The following is a 22,933-nucleotide window of genomic DNA, read 5'->3' on the forward strand; positions in this document are numbered from 1 at the left end:
ATTTGTCTTTCTCTGTGTGACTTATTTCACTTAGCATAATATAAGAGTTCATAACAAAGGCTGACAAAGATGAATAGGAGAGTTTCTGTAATTGTAAAGCTTACAGTGGGAATTCAAACTATTGTCATATTATTCCTGTATAGTATATGGCTTTATTGTGGACTTTGGAAAGGTCTGACAGTCCTCTGTACAAGTATTTCAGAGCTCTGATTTATTGTTTATACTGCTTATAAACAGACTTGGTACATCAAACTATAATAAAGACACTGGAATGCAACTAGCCTGACAGATTATTACTCAGTACATTCCAGTGGTGAGTTTATCATTTGAATTTTCACCTCTGCCTAAGTAAGCAGAAGCATTTGTGGGAGACTGAGATACTTCATCTTCTTAACATGCATATATTTTTTGTTAGATATAATCTTCCTGGCAAGTTTCAGTTTTATGTTTTATTATTTTATTTTTTTAAGTGATTCACACACGTGACATTTTCCCGATTTCTTGTTATTAAAATTATTTTGTTACTATATTTTTAAAGATAAGAAGACAAGCAAATCTGATTTCTGCCTTAGCTAATTTATAAGTATTTTAAAAGAAGAAATAGTCCCTGGTAGGATTCATTCTTGTTCATGTGTAGAAGATGATACAATGAGTTTGTATTTTATAAATCTTAAAGGAGACATGTTTAAAGATCTTTATTTTTTCTTGACCTTTCATTCTGAACACTTACGTACACCTTAGCAGGTGATCAACATGATAGTTTGAAAGCTTAATCGTTGGTAAATGATTGAGGCACCAAAATAAATGTTTAATTTTTTTCCCATCTGAAATGTCTAGATTATCGGGCAAATGACACAATTCCTCCAACTATCCCATACAATCAATCATATGACCAGAATACAGGAGGATCCTACAATAGTTCAGACCGGGGCAGTAGTACATCTGGTAAGTAAGGGAAACCAAGGAGAAAGCCAATCTCTCCTTTAAAAGGATGGTACATTTCAAGATTACAACTTGAATGCTAATGATCTGATATGTGTATATGACATGTCTAATCACTATATGATTTGAATCTTCCAGGGATGGGTCTTGTCTCTGCAATTTGAGGGACTGTTCACTCACTAAACCATTTTTTTTAACATCTTTATTGGAGTATAATTGCTTTACAATGGTGTGTTAGTTTCTGCTGTATAACAAAGTGAATCATCTATACATATACATATATCCCCATATCTCCTCCCTCTTGCATCTTCCTCCCACTCTCCCTATCCCACCACTCTAGGTGGTCACAGAACACCGAGCTGATCTCCCTGTGCTACCATTTTTTATGTTCTATTTGGTAACAAAGATTGAGGCTCCTATTTTCCTCCTTGTTAAAAACCTTTATTAAAGCCAGAAGCATGACTTAGTCTTTAAAGGCAATTGAAACTTTTTTCCATCTCAGCAAAATATAACTTAAAAATGTTGCACATATAGTTAATCTGCTAAATATGTTACCATTTGAAGGAAGGCTATTAAAGCATATAAAATTTGAGTACACTTGAGTAGAATCAAAAACCTAAGCAATAATATCATGAGATTTAGGTACAGTTGGAACCTGCCTCAGTTTATAATCTCTCTACTATCCCTCACTCAGTTCTTACTCTAAAACCTCATAAAACAACTTCCCAACTTCAGTCTTTAAGTGCCTCAGAAGCCACAATGAAGCCTCTTCCCTGTGGTCTTTATGCTGTTGCAGCTGTTTGCCAGCTGTTTTCCTGATAGGGGTTGCAGATGTGAGCTTGCTGGTACTTAAGTCCTGTTTTCCTAATTAAAGACGGTTCATTATTAGAACTAACATGTGGCACCACAGCAAGTCATACCACAATGAGAACAAAACCAATTGATCTTGACTCTAGTTTGTTTCTCCAGGAGAGGGTAGAAATATTACTTCCTAGCAACTGGATTAAAGTTGCTGGTAGGTGCTTTTAGCCAAATGTCTCTAACTCTCTTCTGTAATGGATATGGTATTTGCATTTTACCACCTTCCCTTGTCTAAGGCATGCTGATATGGCATTTTCTAGGCTGTGTTTTGTCACTGATTGAAATTGTTTCTATTTGAATTAAGGATCTTAGAAATAGCTCCTATACCTTTCTAGATCTACTCTTGTTCTACTATATGTGGTTTGATTTTTTTTTAACAATCAAATCTTATCAAACAACTTTTCTTTTTCTTTTTTGAAGTAAGTAAACCCTAAATTAAGGGAAAATTTTCAAGGATGTACTCTTGGGAAAAGTATATAAAATATTTTCATATTTGATATCTCATGCCGTTTCTTCTTTGAATTCTTAGCCACTTAAAGAGAAAAACATGTCTTAATGGGAAAAAAATGATTCTAGGTTGTTAGTATTCAATTGACTTTCTTCATCCCTCAGCTTAGATACATATGTGGTAAAAAGATACAAAGATGTGAAATCTGATGGTAATTAGGGGAGAGAATGAAGCAATTAATTAAGTGTAGGAGAGATTTGTGATGTTAGGCCTTTCAGGACAGATGGAATTGTTACAGTAGATGTATGCCAGGAAATCAAGAGGAAGGCACTAGGGATAGTCAACTCCACAATACATGCATAGCCATTCCGATACAGGACAACTGAGTGGAGGAAGAGAGAATGGAGACACATAAGCAGAAGCCTGACCGTCATAACTTATGAATAACAGCATGTCCCTCAGCCCACACTTGGTGCAGTAACATACCAGTGCAAGAACATCTGGCTTAACAAACACTGCCATTTGAAAATTTCCAAGTGACTTAAAAAAAATAAGGCTCATTGAATACACTCAGACTTGGTTTCATGTACCATGTAACTTGGAGCTGTTTCAGAAAGGTTTAAAAAAAAAGATCAAGACAATTCACTGAATTTAAGGGATGATATGAGAAAAATAATTATAGACTCATTGTCTATAATTTACATAAGAATCTAAAATGTATCATATTGGAGGAGGAGGATAAAGACCATTTTATCCCCAAATATCTTTTGACCTAAAATTATTTTAGAACGAATATACCAAAATGTGCAACTACCTATGTTTAAAGAATATGCCAAATCTAATATCAGAACATTGGGGAACTTGAATAATTGAGCTATTCTGAACTTCTAAGAATGTTCAAGCAACATTATTTCACTCTAAGCCATAATTTTTTAGAAACAGTGGCTAAAAACATTTCTGTTCCTTTTTAAAAATCATTTTTCTGCTTCTTTTGTTGTTAGATATATTAGTTCTTCCAGCAATTATTTTCATCTGCACCTGCCTTTCTGACAAAAACGAGTAATTTCATTGTGCCTAAAACACTTCAATGGACAAGTACAAATTATATATACTCAGTGATTTAATGCAACAGTGGAAATGTAATAGATCGCATCTGTATCATATTGTATTTTAGGTTCCAGCAATTAAATAATAGAAAGACAATTCAGAAAATATGTCTTCAGCTCATTTGTTTTAGATGATAATCCATAATGCAATTAATTGCTGTAAGAAGATCACTATTAATGATATGACTTGTAAAATTCATTTATGATTTTATTGCTTTTTCCCTATTTATTTTGCAGTTAAACTTGGCAATACTCTGTGTCTTCTATCGTACAAAGTGCTGTTTAAGATTAATGAAGAAGAGTGTTTATCTCTATATATATATGAATCATAAGATCATATTTACAGAAAATAATTAACCTGTGGATAATAGAAAAGATTTAAAGTCCAGAAGTAAAAGACTTGCATTTTATTTCTTTCCAAGGGAGTCAAGGGCACAAGAAAGGGGCACGGACACCCAAGGTACCAAAACAAGGTGGCATGAACTGGGCAGACCTGCTTCCTCCTCCCCCAGTGCATCCTCCTCCTCAGAGCACTAGTGAAGAGTACAGTATTTCCGTAGATGAAAGGTAAGAGGGATTTTAGAACAGAGGTAAGTGGAATAATATGATTCCTTAAACCCATGTTAAGTAATTGTTAAACTCGATCACCAAGGGAGACTGACTCCTAGGGTCCATGAACATCTGTCTCTGAATAAAACATTTGTCTCTGAGCTGTTGATAGCTCAGCACAACTTAAAAACCCTCCTCAGTGTTGCCAAAAAAAGGAATTTGCATCTTGGAAGCTTCCTTTGGAACTAAGAATCCTGAATCATGAATACACACACACACACACACACACACACACACACACACTTAAATCTACAACCACACATAGTTTACATATTTATATTTACAAATATTTTACATCGTATACACATAGTTTACATATATGATCATGAATATATATGAATTTATATGAGATCACATATATATCGCTCTCTGTATATGATTTTGTATTTTTCAAATATCAGAACTTCTGTTGCACATCTCTAAATTTTCATAAAATAATTGTATGAATTTATACCACAGCCACAGTATCCTGAAAACTGTTTGTTCTTAGATATTATCACATTCTGCTGAAAACTATAGAAATTTAAACTTACTGAATTGTCTCTCTCAAGGATTTAACAAGTGTAAATAATCTACATGACAGCAATTAGGAAGTTAGCTTGCTTCTTCCTCACTCCAGATTCTGTAGAACTGGACATGGTCCCGCCCAACAAAACAAAACAGCAGCTTCACTAGTGTGATCAATGGAGAATTAACACAAAAAATACAAATCGACCTGAAAATACAGTATTTTTTTTTTTTTTTTTTTTTTTTTTTTTGCAATACGCGGGCCCCTCACTGCTGTGGCCTCTCCCGTTGCGGAGCACAGGCTCCAGACGCGCAGGCTCAGTGGCCATGGCTCACGGGCCCAGCCACTCCGCGGCATGTGGGATCCTCCCAGACCGGGGTACGAACCCGTGTCCCCTGCACCGGCAGGCGGACCCTCAACCACTGCGCCACCAGGGAAGCCCTGAAAATACAGTCTTTTTAATGACTATTATAGAAATTAAGACTTGTTCTTTCATTCTCCACAACAAAACAAAACAAAACAAAACAAAACACAGTTTTACAGTTCCAACTGTGCCAGGAAACAAAGTCTCCATACTTTAATTTTTCAATCACTGAATTAGCGAGTACTGCACCATTGCTCCTAGGAGAAATGCAGGGTTAGGTTCCTGCAAGCCTCTGGTCACAACATTTTTGTCAGTCCATCCATACATAACCTTGTTTTATGTGTGTTTTTGTTTAAAGACACCCTATTTAATATGTATTGTTGATTCATTAACATTGAATTCACAGCCAACATCACTGTAAGTCATTCCTGAACAAGGCTTATCTAATACACATATTTTCTCCATTAAGGCACGTCACAGCCTTCTTGCCCTTGGGAACCCTAGACAGCCCTAAAGCACTACACTTGGGGGTCATTATAAACAGGGAACTCACCAACATAAAGAAAAAAAAAAAAGAGAGAGAGAGTGAACAACATGGCACTACAGGCCATGAAAAGGAGCTGAAACAAGAAGGTGGAGTGTTGTCTTGTTTGACCTCAGCTAGGAATGTATGCATCAGGTGACTCAAATTTTTTGCTTCTCTGCACATGTCCATGAATGACCACAAAAGTGCTATGGGTATTGACTTTGGGTTACAACTTTTTTTAGCAAGTAGTGAATCTGCAAATATGGAATGTGCAAATAACCAGGATTGGCTGTATTTTTAAAAATTCATTTCCTAGGCTATATTAACAACATTCATTACTATTTTAGTCCACCAAAAATAGGAATAAAATGAGATAAGTTGATATAGTTTAATAAAAAAAATAAAACAAGGGATGCAACTGTGCCCCCAAAAGAAAGGCTGATTCTAACTGGGAAGAATGAAGCTTTCCTGATTTGCTGATTTTGTTTTTGAGCTTAACAAATAAGAAGCTTGTCAATCAAGAGGGGTTTTTTGGACATTGAGACCACAGAGTGATGTGGACTAACATGAGAACTAATATGAAACACATGGTAGAGAGTGAGAGGCAGCTGGGAAGGCAAGTGTAAGCCAGATTATACAGGTACTTAAATGCCTTGTTTAGGTCCTCGTATTTTATCCTCTAGGCAATTAAAGAGCCATTTATTACTTTAAAGCAGGTGAGTAACCAGAGAGTGATGCATATTATAATAAAGTAATTTTGGAAGCAATGTGAGGATGGAGAGAAAGGAATAGATTTTAGAGATATTTTTAGAAGTAGAATAGAAATGAAGTGGGGAACAGTTTGAGGTAGAAGAGAGAGAGATATGTCAGGATGAATAAAAGATACCTAGGAAACACAGGAAAAAGTGTCCAAGAGGAAGATGGTAGGATTAGTTCAGTAAAAGAAGATACAAAGAAATCATGTTATATGAGCATCAACTTTCCTGAGTTCTGGTAAACAAGGCAGGTGGTGGAGAATGAACAAGAGAGAAGGGTAACATGAACACAATTTATATAATGCAATAAGTTACTTCCATTCTAATTAATAACCATATGCCCTGAGGTAAAAGAGAAAGTCATGAATGTTCCCCAGATCCATTTAGAGCTTCCACACAGCTCTAGCAGAGGAGTAGAAGGGACATTTTATTGTTTATTGATTATTTGATTTATTGTGTTTTTCATTCAGCATCCTAAATGTAAGCCATGTACTTTATAAAGTACCATGTACTTTATTTTGTGCTCAACTGAAGAAATAGTGATCTGTTATAATTTTAGAGGAAAAGTGGGTTGTATTGGCCTAATAACTTGATCTCCAATGTACCTCCCTCTGAAGGGATTTTCAAGAGTAATTTTTCATAGATGTTAGCATATCATCTTTGGATTATTTGCAAGACCGTCCTTGAGTCATCCTTTAGAGATCATGTTGAGTTGGAGGGATAGAATATATCAAACACTTTTGGGGTTTACTAAATTAAACTATGTTAAATAGATTTCTTTATTGCATGACTTCTCAGAGCCTGTAATGAGCCAATTAAATTGTAATCCCTCAGAGAAAAAAATGTTATATATAGCAATTCACACACATTTATGACAGTGAACTATTTTTTTTAAACAATACCTTCTTAACGTGGCCAGAAGATTCAGATTTCAAAAGCAATTCAAAGTTGATATTTCACTAACTATACAAATAGTTTATTTGAATAACCTGAAGTCAATCTAAGTGTCCTTATCATTTGTTTTAGCTATGACCAAGAAATGCCATGTCCCGTGCCACCAGCCAGGATGTATTTGCAGCAAGGTGAACTAGAAGAGGAGGAAGATGAACGAGGCCCCACTCCCCCTGTGCGGGGAGCTGCTTCTTCTCCAGCTGCCGTGTCTTACAGCCATCAGTCCACTGCCACTCTGACCCCTTCTCCACAGGAAGAACTCCAGCCCATGTTACAGGATTGTCCAGAGGAGATCGGCCACGTGCAGCACCAACCCGACAGGAGGTACGTTGTTACCAGTCTTTACTGACAAATCAGATAATTTCCACTCCTAAGTGGCATTTACAGAATGCTATTACATGAAGTAATTTTCAGGTCACATGAGGCTTTTTTCCAGTATCATCACACAGTATGCCTTGGTAATTAGCATATCAAGTAATATTGTTGATCAGAACATTAGATTAATTGATCCCAGTGAACTTGCAACCATAAAATAATGTGCCTTAATTCTCACCCACTTATGATAATTGCATTCATAAACACGTGGAGATCATGTAGTAAATATATGGGTTGCTAATCTTGTAACATTTTATTGATGATGGGTGATTTTGTATTTTAGTTTTCTTTATGCATGGGCATGTCACTTCTTTAGTCTGTGAAGAATAGATTTTTCTCCTTTTATTTTTTGTTTTTAATAACTGTTTTTTTTTTTTTTTTGGCTGCGTAGGGTCTTCCTTGCAGCGTGCAAGCTTCCCTCTAGTTGTGATGTGCGGGTTTTCTCTTCTCTAGTTGTGGCGCGTGGGCTCCAGGGCACGTGGGCTCTGTAGTTTGCGGCACGCAGGCTCTCTAGTTGAGGCGCACGAGCTCAGTAGTTGTGGCGCACAGGCTTATTTGCCCCGAGGCATGTGGGATCTTAGTTCCCTGACCAAGGATCGAGCCCTCATCCCCTGCATTGGAAGGCGGATTCTTTACCACTGGACCACCAGGGAAGTCCCTCTCCTGTCTTTTAAAATTAAGTCTGCAGAATGATTTGTTCTTTCGTAGCTGTAACGTTACAGAAGCATGAATTTGGTATATTCATTTTGTGTTGACTCAGGTACCTTTATTTTGATTGAATGTTAGGTTGCAGTCCTTTTGTCCAAGCTACTTAGTAGTGTGTGGTTGTGTGTGTGTGTGTGTGTGTCTTAGACTTTCTTTAACCTATATGTTCAGCATTGTTAACCAGTACATTTTTGTTTTGCACAAATCCTTCACTTGGCATTTCTACCACATAAAAGCTATTGCTGCATCATGTCAGCACTTCTCTCACTATTGATGATCTTGTTTGTACTATTTTATTGCCCTTGACACATTACATATATATTACTTTCTGTATTCCTAATATCATTTGAAACTGAGTATATTATTTGCCCCAGAAGATCTCCTTCAATATTCTTGAATGAATAACAAATTCTGGTTTATGCTGCTTGAATTCTGTAGGTTAAAATAGAATTTGCAGTGTTTATTAACTATTCTATGAGTAAGAGGTTATTGCCAAATTTAACTCATATACTCTCTAAAATGAAGGAGGCAGTTAAATTTTCTTCTGTGTGACAAGGGGGAAGTTGGATTGCCAGACATGTAAATTTAGTATTATTAACCCATGGAACTTCATGAAGATTGAGAATAAATAAGGCATCTCTTTTCCCTATTATGGTCACAAGCATCTCTGCTACTCTTATTCGGAGAAAATGAGACGCTAATAGAGGCTGTTAGCTCTGAAATACCTCAACATTCTTTTCTCATTCTTTCAAATTACCTATATTTCCTCACCATCCTCCTCTATGTTACACATGGTACACCCAGTATCTTCTTCCTGGCCAGCTCTTCTTCTGTGTTCCTTATGTCATCCTCTTCACATTTCTTGATCACGATCAAAAAGCAGCTTATCAGAGGCACGGACATATAAACACTACCAAAGGTAAGGTAGATAGCTAGTGGGAAGCAGCGCATAGCACAGGGAGATCAGCTCGGTGCTTTGTGACCGCCTGGAGGGGTGGGATAGGGAGGGTGGGAGGGAGGGAGATGCAAGAGGGAAGGGATATGGGATCAGATGTATATGTATAACTGATTCACTTTGTTATAAAGCAGAAACTAACACACCATTGTGAAGCAATTATACTCCAATAAAGTTGTAAAAAAAAAAAAAGCAGCTTATCTATCTTGACTTCTCAGCCTCTTTCTCTTCATTCAATCCTTTCTCTTCACTGTTAACCCTACTGCTTTTTTTTTTTATTGGTGTATAATTGCTTTACAGTGTTGTGTTAGTTTCTGCTGTACAATGCAGTGAATCAGCTATATGTTTACATATATGCCCTCCCTCTTGGACCTCCCTCCCACCTCACCCCCATCTCACCCATCTAGGTCATCACAGAGCACCGAGCTGAGCTTCCTGTGCTTTATAGCACGTTCCCACTAGCTATCTATTTTACACATGGTAGTGTATATACCTTACTACTTTTTAAACTTTCCTTAGCCTCCCCTTCCAGTTATCCTGCTCTTTTTCTCTCCTGCTCTGTAGGATTCTTTAATCACTTCTACCTCCTAAGTCTTTTTCATACCTCAGCCCTCTGTGTGCTGGCTTATACCATTTTGCTTCCATCAGGCTTCGGAAGGTAACCTCTTAATCGTCAGTCTAAAGGCTTCTCCGTCTTTATTACACTTACGCTTTCTGCAGTGATAACAATTTTCTGATTTCTTGTGAGAATTAAATGAAATCATGTATATAAAGTATCTAAAGCAGGGTAAGTATTCAACAAATATTAGTTCCCTACTGTCCTCACCCTTATGCTGTCATCCTTACACTTGGTTCAAGTATTACTTATATTCTGATGGCTTTCACATTGATTTCGCCAGCCCAGCCCTTTTTCTTGAGCACTACCATGATATTTTCACTTGGACATCTCAGACTACACATGTCTGAAATCAAATTCTTTTTCTTTGCACTTCACCTTTCAAACTTGTTCCTTTTCTTCCTTTATTGGCTATCTTGTTTAGAATCATTAATCCTTATTTATTTGACCAACCTATTAAAAATAAAAGAGCCAAGGGAATAGGCAAAAAAAATCACAAAAAAATTGTGATTTTGAAATCAGTGTAATTATTTTATAGTTTGATTTCTTCTGTTATCTTTCTACCATTCCCCAAAGTAAGTTATTCACCAAGTCCCTTCTTTTCTAACTCCAAAATATCTCTTGATTGTGTTCCTATGTTTCCATTCCTAGAATCTCAGGGCAGGCCCTCAGTCCCTGTCTCTTGAAATATTGCTACATCCTTTACCTGATCACCACTTTTCTTCTCTCTCCCCTTTTGTGTCCACTCTCCACATTATCTTACTATACCCCCCAGTCTGGTAATGTTACTCCCCATTCAGAGTCAGCTCTTACTGTTTAGCCCAGTATTCAAAGCCTTTTTTTTTTTTTTTTTTTGCGGTATGCGGTCCTCTCACTGTCGTGGCCTCTCCCGTTGTGCAGCACAGACTCTGGACACGCAGGCTCAGCGGCCATGGCTCACAGGCCCAGCCGCTCCACGGCATGTGGGATCTTCCCGGACCGGGGCACGAACCCGTGTCCCCTGCATCGGCAGGCGTACTCTCAAACACTACGCCACCAGGGAAGCCCTCAAAGCCTTTTACAATCCTTTTTCCTTTACTTACCTCTTCCCTCCCAACCCCTCCACACACCCTCTTTTCTAATTAGTCTGTTTGAAATTCCCTGTTGTCTTAAACTCACCAACAGCCCGTCAGCAATGCCACTCTCCAGCCCACAGAGGGCTAGCAGGAGGGGCAGGCCGCTCTTGCCTTTCATGACTGTCACCCAAATCCTTAGCACCCTCACTAAGCACATGCGTCTTGGCACATGCTGTTTCTTTGATTGCCTGGTGAACACTTCTCGTCTTTCCAAGTCCTGTTTAAATGCACCACCTGTGCAACTTTCTTCTTGTTGCTTGGCAAAAATCAACGAATCTTTCTCTTTACTCTTTACAGTAGTTTGTTCACAGCTCTGCTACCACACTAATCAGGTTTTCATGTTGCATTAGCGTTGGCTGTTTGATTCTGTTTCCCTATTTAAATTAAAAGCTCTTTGAGAGCAGAGCTCAAGTCCTCCTCACATCATTGAGTTCCACAAAGCCTTCTTCAGTTAAGTATCTGATGAATGGAATCTGATACTAGAGGAGTCCACTGACTCCCTGCTGTTTTGGCGGGGGTGAACTCAAAGTGAACAGGGATAATTGGGAAATGCATTGGGTATCTCTGCCCTCAAAATCCTCTTTGACTACATTCAGCCTTTTTTTAAAAGGTAAGACTTTCAGTCTATGGAGGTACAATATTAATAACACTGGGCACTAATATGAAGTAGATGAAAGCCCATTAAACAAAAAACTATTACTGCAGGGCTTCCCTGGTGGCGCAGTGGTTGAGAGTCTGCCTGCCGATGCAGTGGACATGGGTTCGTGCCCCGGTCCGGGAGGATCCCACATGCCGTGGAGCGGCTGGGCCCGTGAGCCATGGCCGCTGAGCCTGCATGTCCGGAGCCTATGCTCTGTGATGGGAAAGGCCACAACAGTGAGAGGCCTGTGTACCGCAAAAAAAAAAAAAAAAAAAAAAAACTATTACTGCTCTTTTATGCTGAAGGTATATTCTACATGTTTACCATAGAATTGTTTGAAAATACAGATAAACAAAATGAAAATACAAAAGTACCAATGATCTATGTTGTCAGAAATTGTCACCATTAAGAACTCAGTAAAGATCTTTTTCATTCTTCGTCTCTACATGTACTCACACTGCTTTGAATTTGTGATATGCCAATATAATTTTATAAGGTATTTTTTTCACTGACCAGTGAATTTTTCCATGCCAATTACACTTTAGATACTCACGTTAAACAAATGTATACTGTAATTTTTTTAAACAGTTCCTTAATATTGGGCATTTAAGTCATGTCTACCTTTTTGATACTATATATCATGCTGTAATTCCCATCTCTAAGTCTTTGAGTCAAGCCTCTTCTCAAACCTTTAACCTATTTGGATGCCTACCCCATCAGTAGATGACTTCTGTTTCTCATCATCCTGCCACTCCCCTAATGATGCACTCATTAAAGATAGACCGGTATTTCTCTACAGATTTCATTCTAGAGAATCAGACCCTTATATCCAAGTACCTGTTCCTGCAAATTTTACTGCTTGAATATCACTCAGAGCAATACATGTATCTCCAGCCATAAAGGCACTTCCCTACTTCCTACAGCCATTTTCTCTTGCCTGTATTACTATAATGGTCCATAAGTGGTCTTTGTTGCCTTTAGCCTTGCCCTTTCTTCAATCGAATCTTCTTGCTGTAGACTGTGCAGAGGCATTTTCCTAAAATGCGACACTGATCAAGTCTCTCCATTGCTAAAAATCTCTCAGTGACTTCTCATTTCCCTTAGAATAAAGGCAAGATTCCTTAATGTAGCAATCAAGGCCCTTTGTGACCTGACCGCTGCGTGCCTTCCTTTGCCTACCCATTGCCACTCCCCTCCTCACTGTCCCTGTTGCCTTCACTCTAAGTTTCTTCCAGTTCCTGGAATGACCAGTGCTCTTGATCTTGGGTGGCCTCAGCCTGCAGCGGCTTGAAGAAGGATTTCGGTTCCCCGGCCAGAGACTGAAGTCAGGCCGCAGCAGTGAGAATGCTGAATCCTAGCCACTAGACCACCAGGGACCAGTGGCCGGTGGCAAGGCCAGTGACAAATAAATTTCCACCAAGAGACAGAAAGTAGTAAAACAAGTAAAGTGTTTCTTAGGGGGAAAAAGAGTACGTGTGAATAGGCACACACAGGCGGGCTCAGAGAGCGAGTTGCACCCTCTTGGTAGTTTGAATCTCTTACATGGGGCATTTCTTCCGGGTTTCCTTTGGCCAATCATCTTGCTTTGCCTGGCTCTGAGTCAGTATTTGGTTTATTTCAGGGTCCTCCCATGTGTGCGTGCACATCTCTTAGCCAAGATGGATTCCAGCGAAGAGGCCTGTGGGTAGGTTGACATCACTTACTATGGGGTGGCGCCCCCCTCCATTTTTGTCCTTCAAGGAGCCTTTCTGTGTGTGTGTAATCGGGAAGGTCTCCTTGACTTTGAGAATGAGGAATATGTGGTCTCTTTATCTCTCCTCTGAGCAGGGCTCAGCTTCTCTTCCCTCCTGCTATTGTCTTCATCTTGGTGTATCTGTCCACAGGGGACAAACTCCAGGTGCTCAGCCTGGGGCCCATCTATCTCCTGCCTCACTCTCACCCACTTTGAGGTCTTACCACTTGCCTTCTTATCTTCCTGGGACACCATTATCCCCTCTCTTATTTTGGAACTAACACTTACATATCCTTTAGATCCAAGATTAAATGGCAGATGCTCCCATTAGAATCTTTCCCTGATGTCCCAGCTCTGAGATTGAAGCCAATTCTATGTGTTCCCACCGTGCCCTAGATATCTTCTGTCATGGAGCTTTGTGAATACTGCATTACCATTGCGTATTTAATTAATTGTCTCCTCCGCTAGACTCTAAGTCCCTTCAGGCAAGGAACATATATATTTTATTTAGCTGAATTTCTAGCATAGTCCCTAAGTTCCTGTTTCTATTGCTGCCTACAAATTACACTAAAATATAATCACCTAAAACCGTTTTGTTTTACTTACAATTCCATGAGTCAGGAATTCTGAAAGGATTCACCTGGGCGATTCATCGCCAACCCACATGGCTTCCTCTGGTCTTTGGGGCTGTGAGATCAACTTTGAAGTGAGTTTCTTCACTTAAATGCCTGACGCTTCAGTGCCACGTGACCTCTCTCTGTCTCCTCATGGAGTCTTATCCTCCAGGGGCTCTCCACCACAGCCCAGGCTTCTCGTAATATGGCGATCTCAGCGGAGTAGCACTTCTTACATGGCAGGGAAAGGAAGTTGCCAGGCCAGTTAAGAGCTACACTCAGAACTGGCACAGTCTCACTTCTGCCACATTCTGTGGTCAGAGCTGTCACAGGGTCCACCCAGATTCAGGAACTTAGTACTAAACTCCTTCTCTCAATGCGGGGATGGCAAGTTCTCACCCCAGAAGAGCATTGTGGATGGAAGATATTGTTATGGACATCTTTGCAAAATACAGTCTGCCACAGACTGATACATAGTCAGCTTTATTAAGTATGAGTGTCTTAAAATTGAATCCTTCCATGTCTTAAAGTATAAGCCGTAAACCATTCCCTAAGCCCTTGTCCTTGTGGTCCCTTTGGTCTCAGAACCTAAAAGTTCCTTCCCCATAGTTAGTACACAGTGTTTAAAGAATGAATACATTTTTTACTTTTATGTTTATTGATTAGGGGCATTATAAATAGTGTAATGTATATGAATAAGAAATTACTGAGCTAAAAGCATTATAACTTTGCAATATTTAACTAGATAAGTATTCCATACTTGCATTATTATGGATATTGCAATTTTGGCATTCTAATTAGCTTCTGAGATATTCCATTTTTTGTCCAAAACTAGATAAACTAGATGACCAGCATAATAGGAATCTTCTCTCTTTTCAGACAATAACTATGAAAATAATAAAATTAAATGTATTTACATATACTATTTTCAAAAGTGTCTGGTGCTGTTGAGTTTACTGTAGTTGATATTTAGTGAAAAAAAAATCTCTTGAAAAGTAAAAGTAAATTTTATGTATGGAACAGGAAATATATAGATATTTTATTACTGTAGATGAACTGAGTATGATATAATTGGAAGGAAAAGAAAGAAGGCCAAGAAAAATTAAATATTTTGTCTGTTTACAAACCAGTTAATGGTTAATTATACAAAGTATTGAAACTATACCAGTTTTAGAAAAAAATCTCAAAGGTATGTATTTTCCCCCTTCCATCTTTTGCCTGGTAAATGCTATGTGGTAAACTATATAAATACCTGCTTTCATAAATTAATGGAATTTTTCCCTTCTTCTCTTGAACATGCTTATGAAGGCATCATTTTTGCAGGAGCCTAGAGTGTTGTGATTAGCAGCCATATAGTTGTACATTATTTCAGAAGACACTGAAACCCCTCAGGGGGAAAAATTGAGAGGGTTGAGGTTCATTTGTGGCAAGTCCGACTTGAGTGCAGCATCTTGAAATAGCTTTTTGTTTTCAAATAGAATATATTACATATTTCAAACCGTACAGGTTTATCACACGTTCCCTGGGCTTACCTTATATACAGCTGGCTTGAATAAATTTTTCTGCCTTTCTTCAGCATTTGCACAGGGTGGTAGTAGTTAAAAGCCAGCCCTCATTTAACATGAAGATGTTTTTGCTTCACAGAATGTGAATTATCCAAATACAACATCCTTTCATTGTGAAGTTGGCTGTCTTACATCCCTTCATTGATGGTCAAAATAGTCCCTTTTGTGCTAAAAAGTCTTACATGTATTTAAAAAAGAAGTTTCTTGTATTTCGGATATGCCTGCTGACAAAGACTGTAAATTGACTTTTAAGTATGGTATTTTATAACAATCCAAATTAAATAAAGGTTTTCATCCTGTGTGTGTAACACACTCCATATTGAAACAATTATCCATTATAATCTCTTAAATAACTTCAGCTTTGGCATATTCTTCATGTTTCTTCTAGTGCCACACACAGATGCATTAGAAATGACCCAGAAATCAAAAATAACACATTACACTGAAGAACTGTGTATGTGTATATATATTACATATGTATATATATATGTGTGTGTGTATGTGTGTATATATGTGTGTAATAACAGCATTCTTAGAGGAAAGGCCATGGCCTTGGAAATGGAATGTGGGATTAAACTCTAAATTTGAGACATACTAGTTGTGGGAACTTTGGCAAGGTCCTTAATTTCAATGTCCTCTGAATTTCAATCTCCTCATCTGTTAAAATAATAATAAAATAAGTACCCTGGAAAGTTGTTGAGAAAATTAAATGAGTTAACATTGTAAAATACTTAGCTGCAAAGTAGGTGCTCAATAAATTAGTTAACTGTAGTATTTTAGTAATCATTCATTTTTAATGCTTTCCATTTGTGTTAATAAAACATGTTTATTGAAGTGTCTCAATTCATTGGGATAAAAAGCACAACACTTTTTTCTTCGAACAACTGCCATGCCACCTTAACCACTGTGCTATATTGAACTTCCATTTCCCTCTCTATAGCAAGTCCCTAAGTTAGATCTTGACCAGATCCTATATGGGTTTTTTTTTTGTTTGCTTGCTTTCTTTTTTTTTTGGCGGTATGCGGGCCTTTCACTGCTGTGGCCCCTCCCGATGAGGAGCACAGCCTCCGGATGCGCAGGCTCAGCGGCCATGGCTCATGGGCCCAGCGGCTCTGCGGCATGTGGGATCTTCCTGGACCGGGGCATGAATCCATGTCCCCTGCATCGGCAGGTGGACTCTCAACCACTGCGCCACCAGGGAAGCCCCTTGTTTGCTTTCTTTTAATTTAAGACTCAGTCCTGTTAATTTTAAAACCATAGTCATGCATTTCCAGATTTTTTGCAGATTGCACCTGCCTGTGGCCATGGTGGCATGGAGTAATGGGCGTGTTCTGTTTTTAATCACTTCCTTCCTCACTCTTCCCAGTGCATTCTCCCAAGTGCTAAGGCAAGGAAAAAGGCACATAAAAAGAGCAAAGTAGATGAGGATCCAGTCTTCTCTTTGGTTAGCCCGACTGACTGTTCTGTCTCACCTTGCTCTATGAGTATCACAAGAATGGTGAGGGAAGGGGACTAGCACCAACTTCCTCCACTGATGAAGGACTCAATCCTGGACAGCATCGCTAGGCATTTGTAGTCCTTGAACCATTTAGCCACATCTTCAGGTGGACTACCAGTCAGTGGCATTCATGCCATATCTCTCCTAGTCTCCCAAGCCATAGGGTCACCAGATTACACTAGATCCTAATGTCACTCTCCCTCCAACACTAGTGCTCAGGTTGGTAAACATATTTGGAATCTATCCTCTTTACTTCTCAGGAGCACAGAATCTGATGAGGTGCTGTCATGACTCTTCTAAATGATATTCCCCTTATGTCATCTTTTTAACCTTGCTTAGAGAGCACTGGGACTGTTGAGCACATCACTAAGTAGTCCTCCAAGTGGAAGTCACTATATGAGTCCCTTTTTTCAGACACTTTCCTAATTAGGAGTTAATCTCTTGGCATTCTCCAGCCATGGGAATAGCTTATTTCCACAAACCTTGCTTTCCGCTAACGTCCAAACGCTCTCTACCTTCTCAGTCATCTTATATTCACTGTGTGTGATGGTGTTGGAGGGTAGGAGGACTGCTTTTCATTGATGTTCCCCAGCTCTGTGGAGAGATGGTTGAAACCAGTTATTGGTAACTGTGAACTTAAATTGTAGGATACTGTTTTATTTTGTCCTGAACTTTGGCACTTAACTTCCAGAGCATCAAGAAAAACACCTGTAAGCATTTTGTTAAACAGGTGGAATAATGGTAAAAGCAATATACTTGCAAATAGCTAATAATCTTTATAAGTGAGTAATTTGGAGAAAAACTGCTCTTGGCTCTTAGACCTTTTTCATAGACTAAAATCTAAAGGAAATTGTGTCATATACTCAATGCATAATTTTTTAGTCCTATAAAATTCTACGCTCTATAGTCAAAATGAATGAGTCCATTTGCTTACGATGGTGGGAGTGGCAATGAAGGAAAGGGAAAGGAACATGTTTATATTTTTATGGAGCGGCCTGTTTCAGGACTGATGTCTGCTGTCTTTGGTCATAATAAGCTGTCAGTAATATTCCATACACTTTAGGACAAATACATAGGTGTCAATTTTGAAATAGGTATTACTTACCCCTGTTTTAACTGAACGTAATCCAAAAGATAAAACGTAAGGAGACTTATAGCTAGATGAGTATATTTCTATTAAGCTTGAATCAAAAGGTAGCCCAGCGTGCTTAAAAGTACCTCTGGGGCTTCCCTGGTGGCGCAGTGGTTGAAAGTCCACCTGCCGATGCAGGGGACACGGGTTTGTGCCCCGGTCCGGAAGATCCCACGTGCCGCAGAGCAGCTGGGCCCGTGATCCATGGCCGCTGGGCCTGCACATCCGGAGCCTGTGCTCCGCAACGGGAGAGGCCACAACAGTGAGGGGCTCGCGTACCGCAAAAAAAAAAAAAAAAAAAGTACCTCTGGTTTTGAGGTACATTTCTTACAACTCAGAATAAAACCTACACATGCTCTGATTTCCCGTTGTTTCTCCTGAACAAATTAGCTCCACGGAAGCACAGACTTGTGAATTTCTTGGTTAATTTATGCTTTTGTGTCCTAAGTAATGACCTAAGCCATACCTGTTTATTCATGTTCCTGCAGACGGCAGCCAGTGAGCCCTCCTCCACCTCCACGGCCGATTTCCCCACCCCATACTTACGGCTACATTTCAGGACCCCTTGTCTCAGATATGGATACGGATGCGCCAGAAGAGGAAGAAGACGAAGCCGACATGGAAGTAGCCAAGATGCAGACCAGAAGGCTTTTGTTACGCGGGCTTGAGCAGACCCCTGCCTCCAGTGTTGGGGACCTGGAGAGCTCTGTCACTGGGTCCATGATCAATGGCTGGGGCTCAGCCTCAGAGGAGGACAACATTTCCAGCGGACGCTCCAGTGTTAGTTCTTCTGATGGCTCCTTTTTCACCGATGCCGATTTTGCCCAGGCAGTGGCAGCAGCAGCAGAGTACGCTGGTCTGAAAGTGGCACGGCGCCAAATGCAGGATGCTGCTGGTAAGTCGTCCGCTTTTCTCCAAGCTGGAAAAGAAAATTCGATGTGCATTTGTCAGTTGCTGATTATCTCCATAATCTTATGTCCTATATGAAATGCAACTATTATTATTATTACTCTTTTTTTTTGGCTGCCTAAGGAAACCAAGGTCCAAGATGATGCTGTAGCTTGCTTATTCCCTTTTTCATAACAGGCTTGTTAAATCTTCTATTTTATTTTTATTTAATAAATCCTATGTAATGTGAGTGAAGCTACCTGAAAAGTCTTCATTTTTAAGATAGTCTTAGCAAATATATGTACAATTTCTTTTGGAATGCATATGGTCAATTAAATGAGGTTTGTGTTATATGGTTTTTTTTAAGATCTAAAAAGTCACCAAATTAAAATTCATTGAGGTAGTTCTCTCATCCCATTTAATTAGAAAGTGTCCAGGAGAAATAGGTAAATGTCTGGAGGGGACACTCAACCATTAGAAACTGGGCTATTTCTCCTTAACCCCCATTCTCTTCATGCCCTCTCAATTAGAATGCTCATTTAATTGAGAAGATATAAAGATGTTTGTAATATACACACATTTTCAAGCATAAGTATGTTCCACACTTAAAGTATACATTGTTAATCTAATAATTTGGAGAGCAAGTTAATCCAAACGCTTATATATTTTTTCCATCTATTTTCCCTTTTCATTGCCAGTAGCCTGTTTTTAATTACTGTATATCCATTCTTATGTTTTAACCCATTTTTACTTATCTCCCACTCCCAACTCTGTTTAGAAAGTAAATCATATGAGAAAGAGAAAAATTTTAATTTAACTCATACATTTATCACATGATTTTCATTTCTGTAGAATGGAATATGTACATACATACATTCATATACATGTTGAGTGTATGTGTATATTTCTGGTAACCAAGAAAATATGAATAGAATAAAAATAATGTGGTCAACAAGAGAGCTATTTCTGAGAAAGACTATCACAACAAATCAATAATTGCTATTTTGTTGTTTTATTTTTCTTAGTTTAATAACATCACATTGGTAGTTTTCCATGTTCTCTTCAGTTAGCGGATTGGTCATTATTTCTTATCAGTGTAGAATATATTCAGAGAAAATTTAACTCACATCATAAAGTTTCCTTTTCCTATATATTATTTATCAAGAATGTGTTGCAGGAAAAAAAATGTCTAATATCTCTCAAACTATTGTCATAGAATGCATACTTATTTCAGCCAGCCCTATACTTTATGATATTCAACCAAATTTCCTTTTTCTCTCCTAGTTGCTTCTGGGTATAATAAAATAAGTATGCAAACATATCTATCATTCCTAATAAATAAATAACATTTAACTTTATATATAGCTTTTGTTTCTGCTTATTTTTTAATCTTCTGTAAAAAGAAAAATAAGTAAGTGAAATTAAGCATCTCAAACTACTGCTTTCAGATTGCATTAAGCGTGTGTTTCAGTTCATTAAATCAACAAGACATAGAAATAATGTTGAAAATGCATCTGCGAACGACCTTATGCCTCAGGGTCTATGAGCAGTAGATGGCCTTACACAATAGAATGAGTAATGGGTTCAGTTTCAGCCCTAATTCTCTCTTTTCATGGATATGTAACTTTAATTGTAATAGTCTCCATCATAGCTAAAAAGAGTTTGGTTTAATATTTTATTGTATTGTAATTTAGTGGCTCTTCTGGTTTTCGTTCAGTTCATAATTATAATGAACTAAACAGGCATTGGACTCTGCTTATTAAAATGTTCTTTTCAGGAAAGGGTGCTGCTTATCATATGACTTGAAGTTAATATGAATGAATAATCCAATCACATTGCTTCTCACTTGGCTGCATTAATGTCTTTTATTTAATATGCTTCTGTTAGCACATTTAAATGTGTTGATTTTACTATATGTGGCTTCTTCTGTTTATAGCCAAAACACATATTGTCTAGGTCTCTCTGAGGTTTCTTGTAGTACAACAGAAAGTTCTGGATTTGAATCCCTGGAATTTCAAGGAACCAAAATACCAAAGGTCAAGTGTAAGGCCAATAGATCTCCACTGCCATTATGGATTAAATATTTTGTGCTGTTGTAATATGTCTCTGTAAGAAAAAGCCAGAGAATTGGAGAGCACCGCAGTGCACCATGTCTGATTAGCAGATTCATTTATCACCTGTGAATATTGTCCCTCTAAAACCAAATAACCGAAAACAACTACCTATACCATCACCAAAAAACATGAAAGTCTCTGGAGGGGTCACTTTAAATATCCATAACCAGCAAATAAATATCTTGTGAGGGAAAAGGGGTGTGAGTAATTTTTGGCAGGTCTAAATATGTGAGCTAGCTTAATTCTGGGCCACCTTAAGAGAAAATACCTGAGAATGTATTAAAATATTAGGAATCTGTCTTCAAAGAATAGCACAAACATATTTAATGAAAATAGGGGATGTATTTTGTACTGTTCATTCCTAGAACATGAATTTCTTAAGGGCTCTGGCTATTCCTTTTGAGAAAGCAACAGGCATTGGATATTTATGTAAAAATTTAATTAACATTTTTGTTTAACCATAACACTTTAGTGAAGGTAGATGCAACAGTCAAAATGCTTTTCTCTAACAAATAGGTATCAGAATAAAAGTACCGTGGTTAAAAAAAAAGAGCCTGAAAATGATTTTAGGGTATTTTTTCCAGTGGATAGCTCAAGCAGAATAAGAAGAATCCTATTGTTTACTAGAATAGTTTATTTAAGCTTTTTTTTAAAATTAGGGATGTTTATAGTTTTAGTGTTTTATTTTGATTATTAGTGTTAAATTAAATTAAACTTTATTGGTGAGTTTGGCTCTGATTTTTTTCCTCAGGCCGCCGACATTTTCATGCATCCCAGTGTCCTAGACCCACAAGTCCTGTTTCCACAGACAGCAACATGAGTGCTGCGGTAGTGCAGAAGGCCAGACCAGCCAAGAAACAAAAACACCAGCCAGGACATCTACGCAGGGAAGCCTACCCAGATGGTAAGTCCATTGAAACGGGTGGAAACATCTATGAATCTCTCCTCTTTACCCTGGCTCTCTAGGACTTGAAAATGCATCCACTGACATTAGAAATTACATTAAAAATTCATTAAACAGTAAGACTCATATTACTTATAGGAATGATCGACTTCCATATCTTGTCAGGCATCTCAAGTCCCTGAAGTTTTCTAGTAAGTAGGTTATTTAAGAAAGTAAAACAATGTATAATACTTTTAATATTCTTAAAAGGTTATTATATAGGCTTAAACAAATAGACATTACTGTAGTTGAAGTAATGGCATAGGGTTAACCTTCATCACATTCGCTGATAACTCTTCCGAAATGTCCTCACTTTTTTTCCTGGGGAATTTTGCATTCAAATAGAAGACAATAAGCTCATTTGAACATAAATTCTAACTATAATGATGATATGAACAGTTAGTCTGTGCCCCAAAAGGCAAATCGAATCATCTTCCTTCATGCCTTCACATACAGTATCCACTCTCACTGAAGAAGTAAGGCTTGTATTCTCCAGGGAGCACAGGAGAATACCACAAACATTGTGATGTTGTCTAGAGAAAGCCTTTAATGAAAGTGCCTCAGGTGGCCCGGCATTTATTAAACTGCCACCTTCTCATTTTATAAAACGACCCCAAGGGCTTTGTTGGAAATTCATGTAAGATAAATTCTCTCAGACTCACCCATCTTGTCAAGTTTGCTGAATCTGCTAAAGGGTTGGGGGGAGAAGATTATCACAGGTGCTGCTCCCCACCTCCTGGTCCTCTCAACCACAACCTGATAGAACCTTCATTACCAGTCAGCAATGTTTCACAAAGGGCATCATTTTCCATTACCGTATGAAAGACCAATGTTATAGATCCTTATCCAAGGTTACAAGGAAGGTTTTCTGAGGCACTTCTCTGATTCCTGCCCCTTGACAGAAAAAATTTAATACAAAGCTCACAGCATGATGAGCACAAGTAATTTTGCAATGAGTGGCTGTCCATGCT

The 22,933-nt window shown here is 38.3% G+C and overlaps 1 protein-coding gene across 1 annotated transcript in view; it reads left to right on the top strand.

Moving 5' to 3' along the window:
- ROBO1 (roundabout guidance receptor 1) overlaps positions 1–22,933 on the top strand; it is a gene marked incomplete at its 5' end in the record, with an annotated part of 793,256 nt that overhangs the window by 755,848 nt on the left and 14,475 nt on the right. The window contains 5 exons of the mRNA XM_079704144.1: positions 838–949; positions 3,784–3,924; positions 7,146–7,394; positions 18,506–18,912; positions 21,771–21,923. Of these exons, the coding sequence (XP_079560270.1) occupies positions 838–949; positions 3,784–3,924; positions 7,146–7,394; positions 18,506–18,912; positions 21,771–21,923 (1,062 nt within the window). The remainder of the gene's footprint in view (positions 1–837; positions 950–3,783; positions 3,925–7,145; positions 7,395–18,505; positions 18,913–21,770; positions 21,924–22,933) is intronic.

Source organism: Hyperoodon ampullatus, assembly GCF_949752795.1.
Source record: "Hyperoodon ampullatus genome assembly, chromosome: 5".
Lineage (NCBI taxonomy): Eukaryota > Metazoa > Chordata > Mammalia > Artiodactyla > Ziphiidae > Hyperoodon > Hyperoodon ampullatus.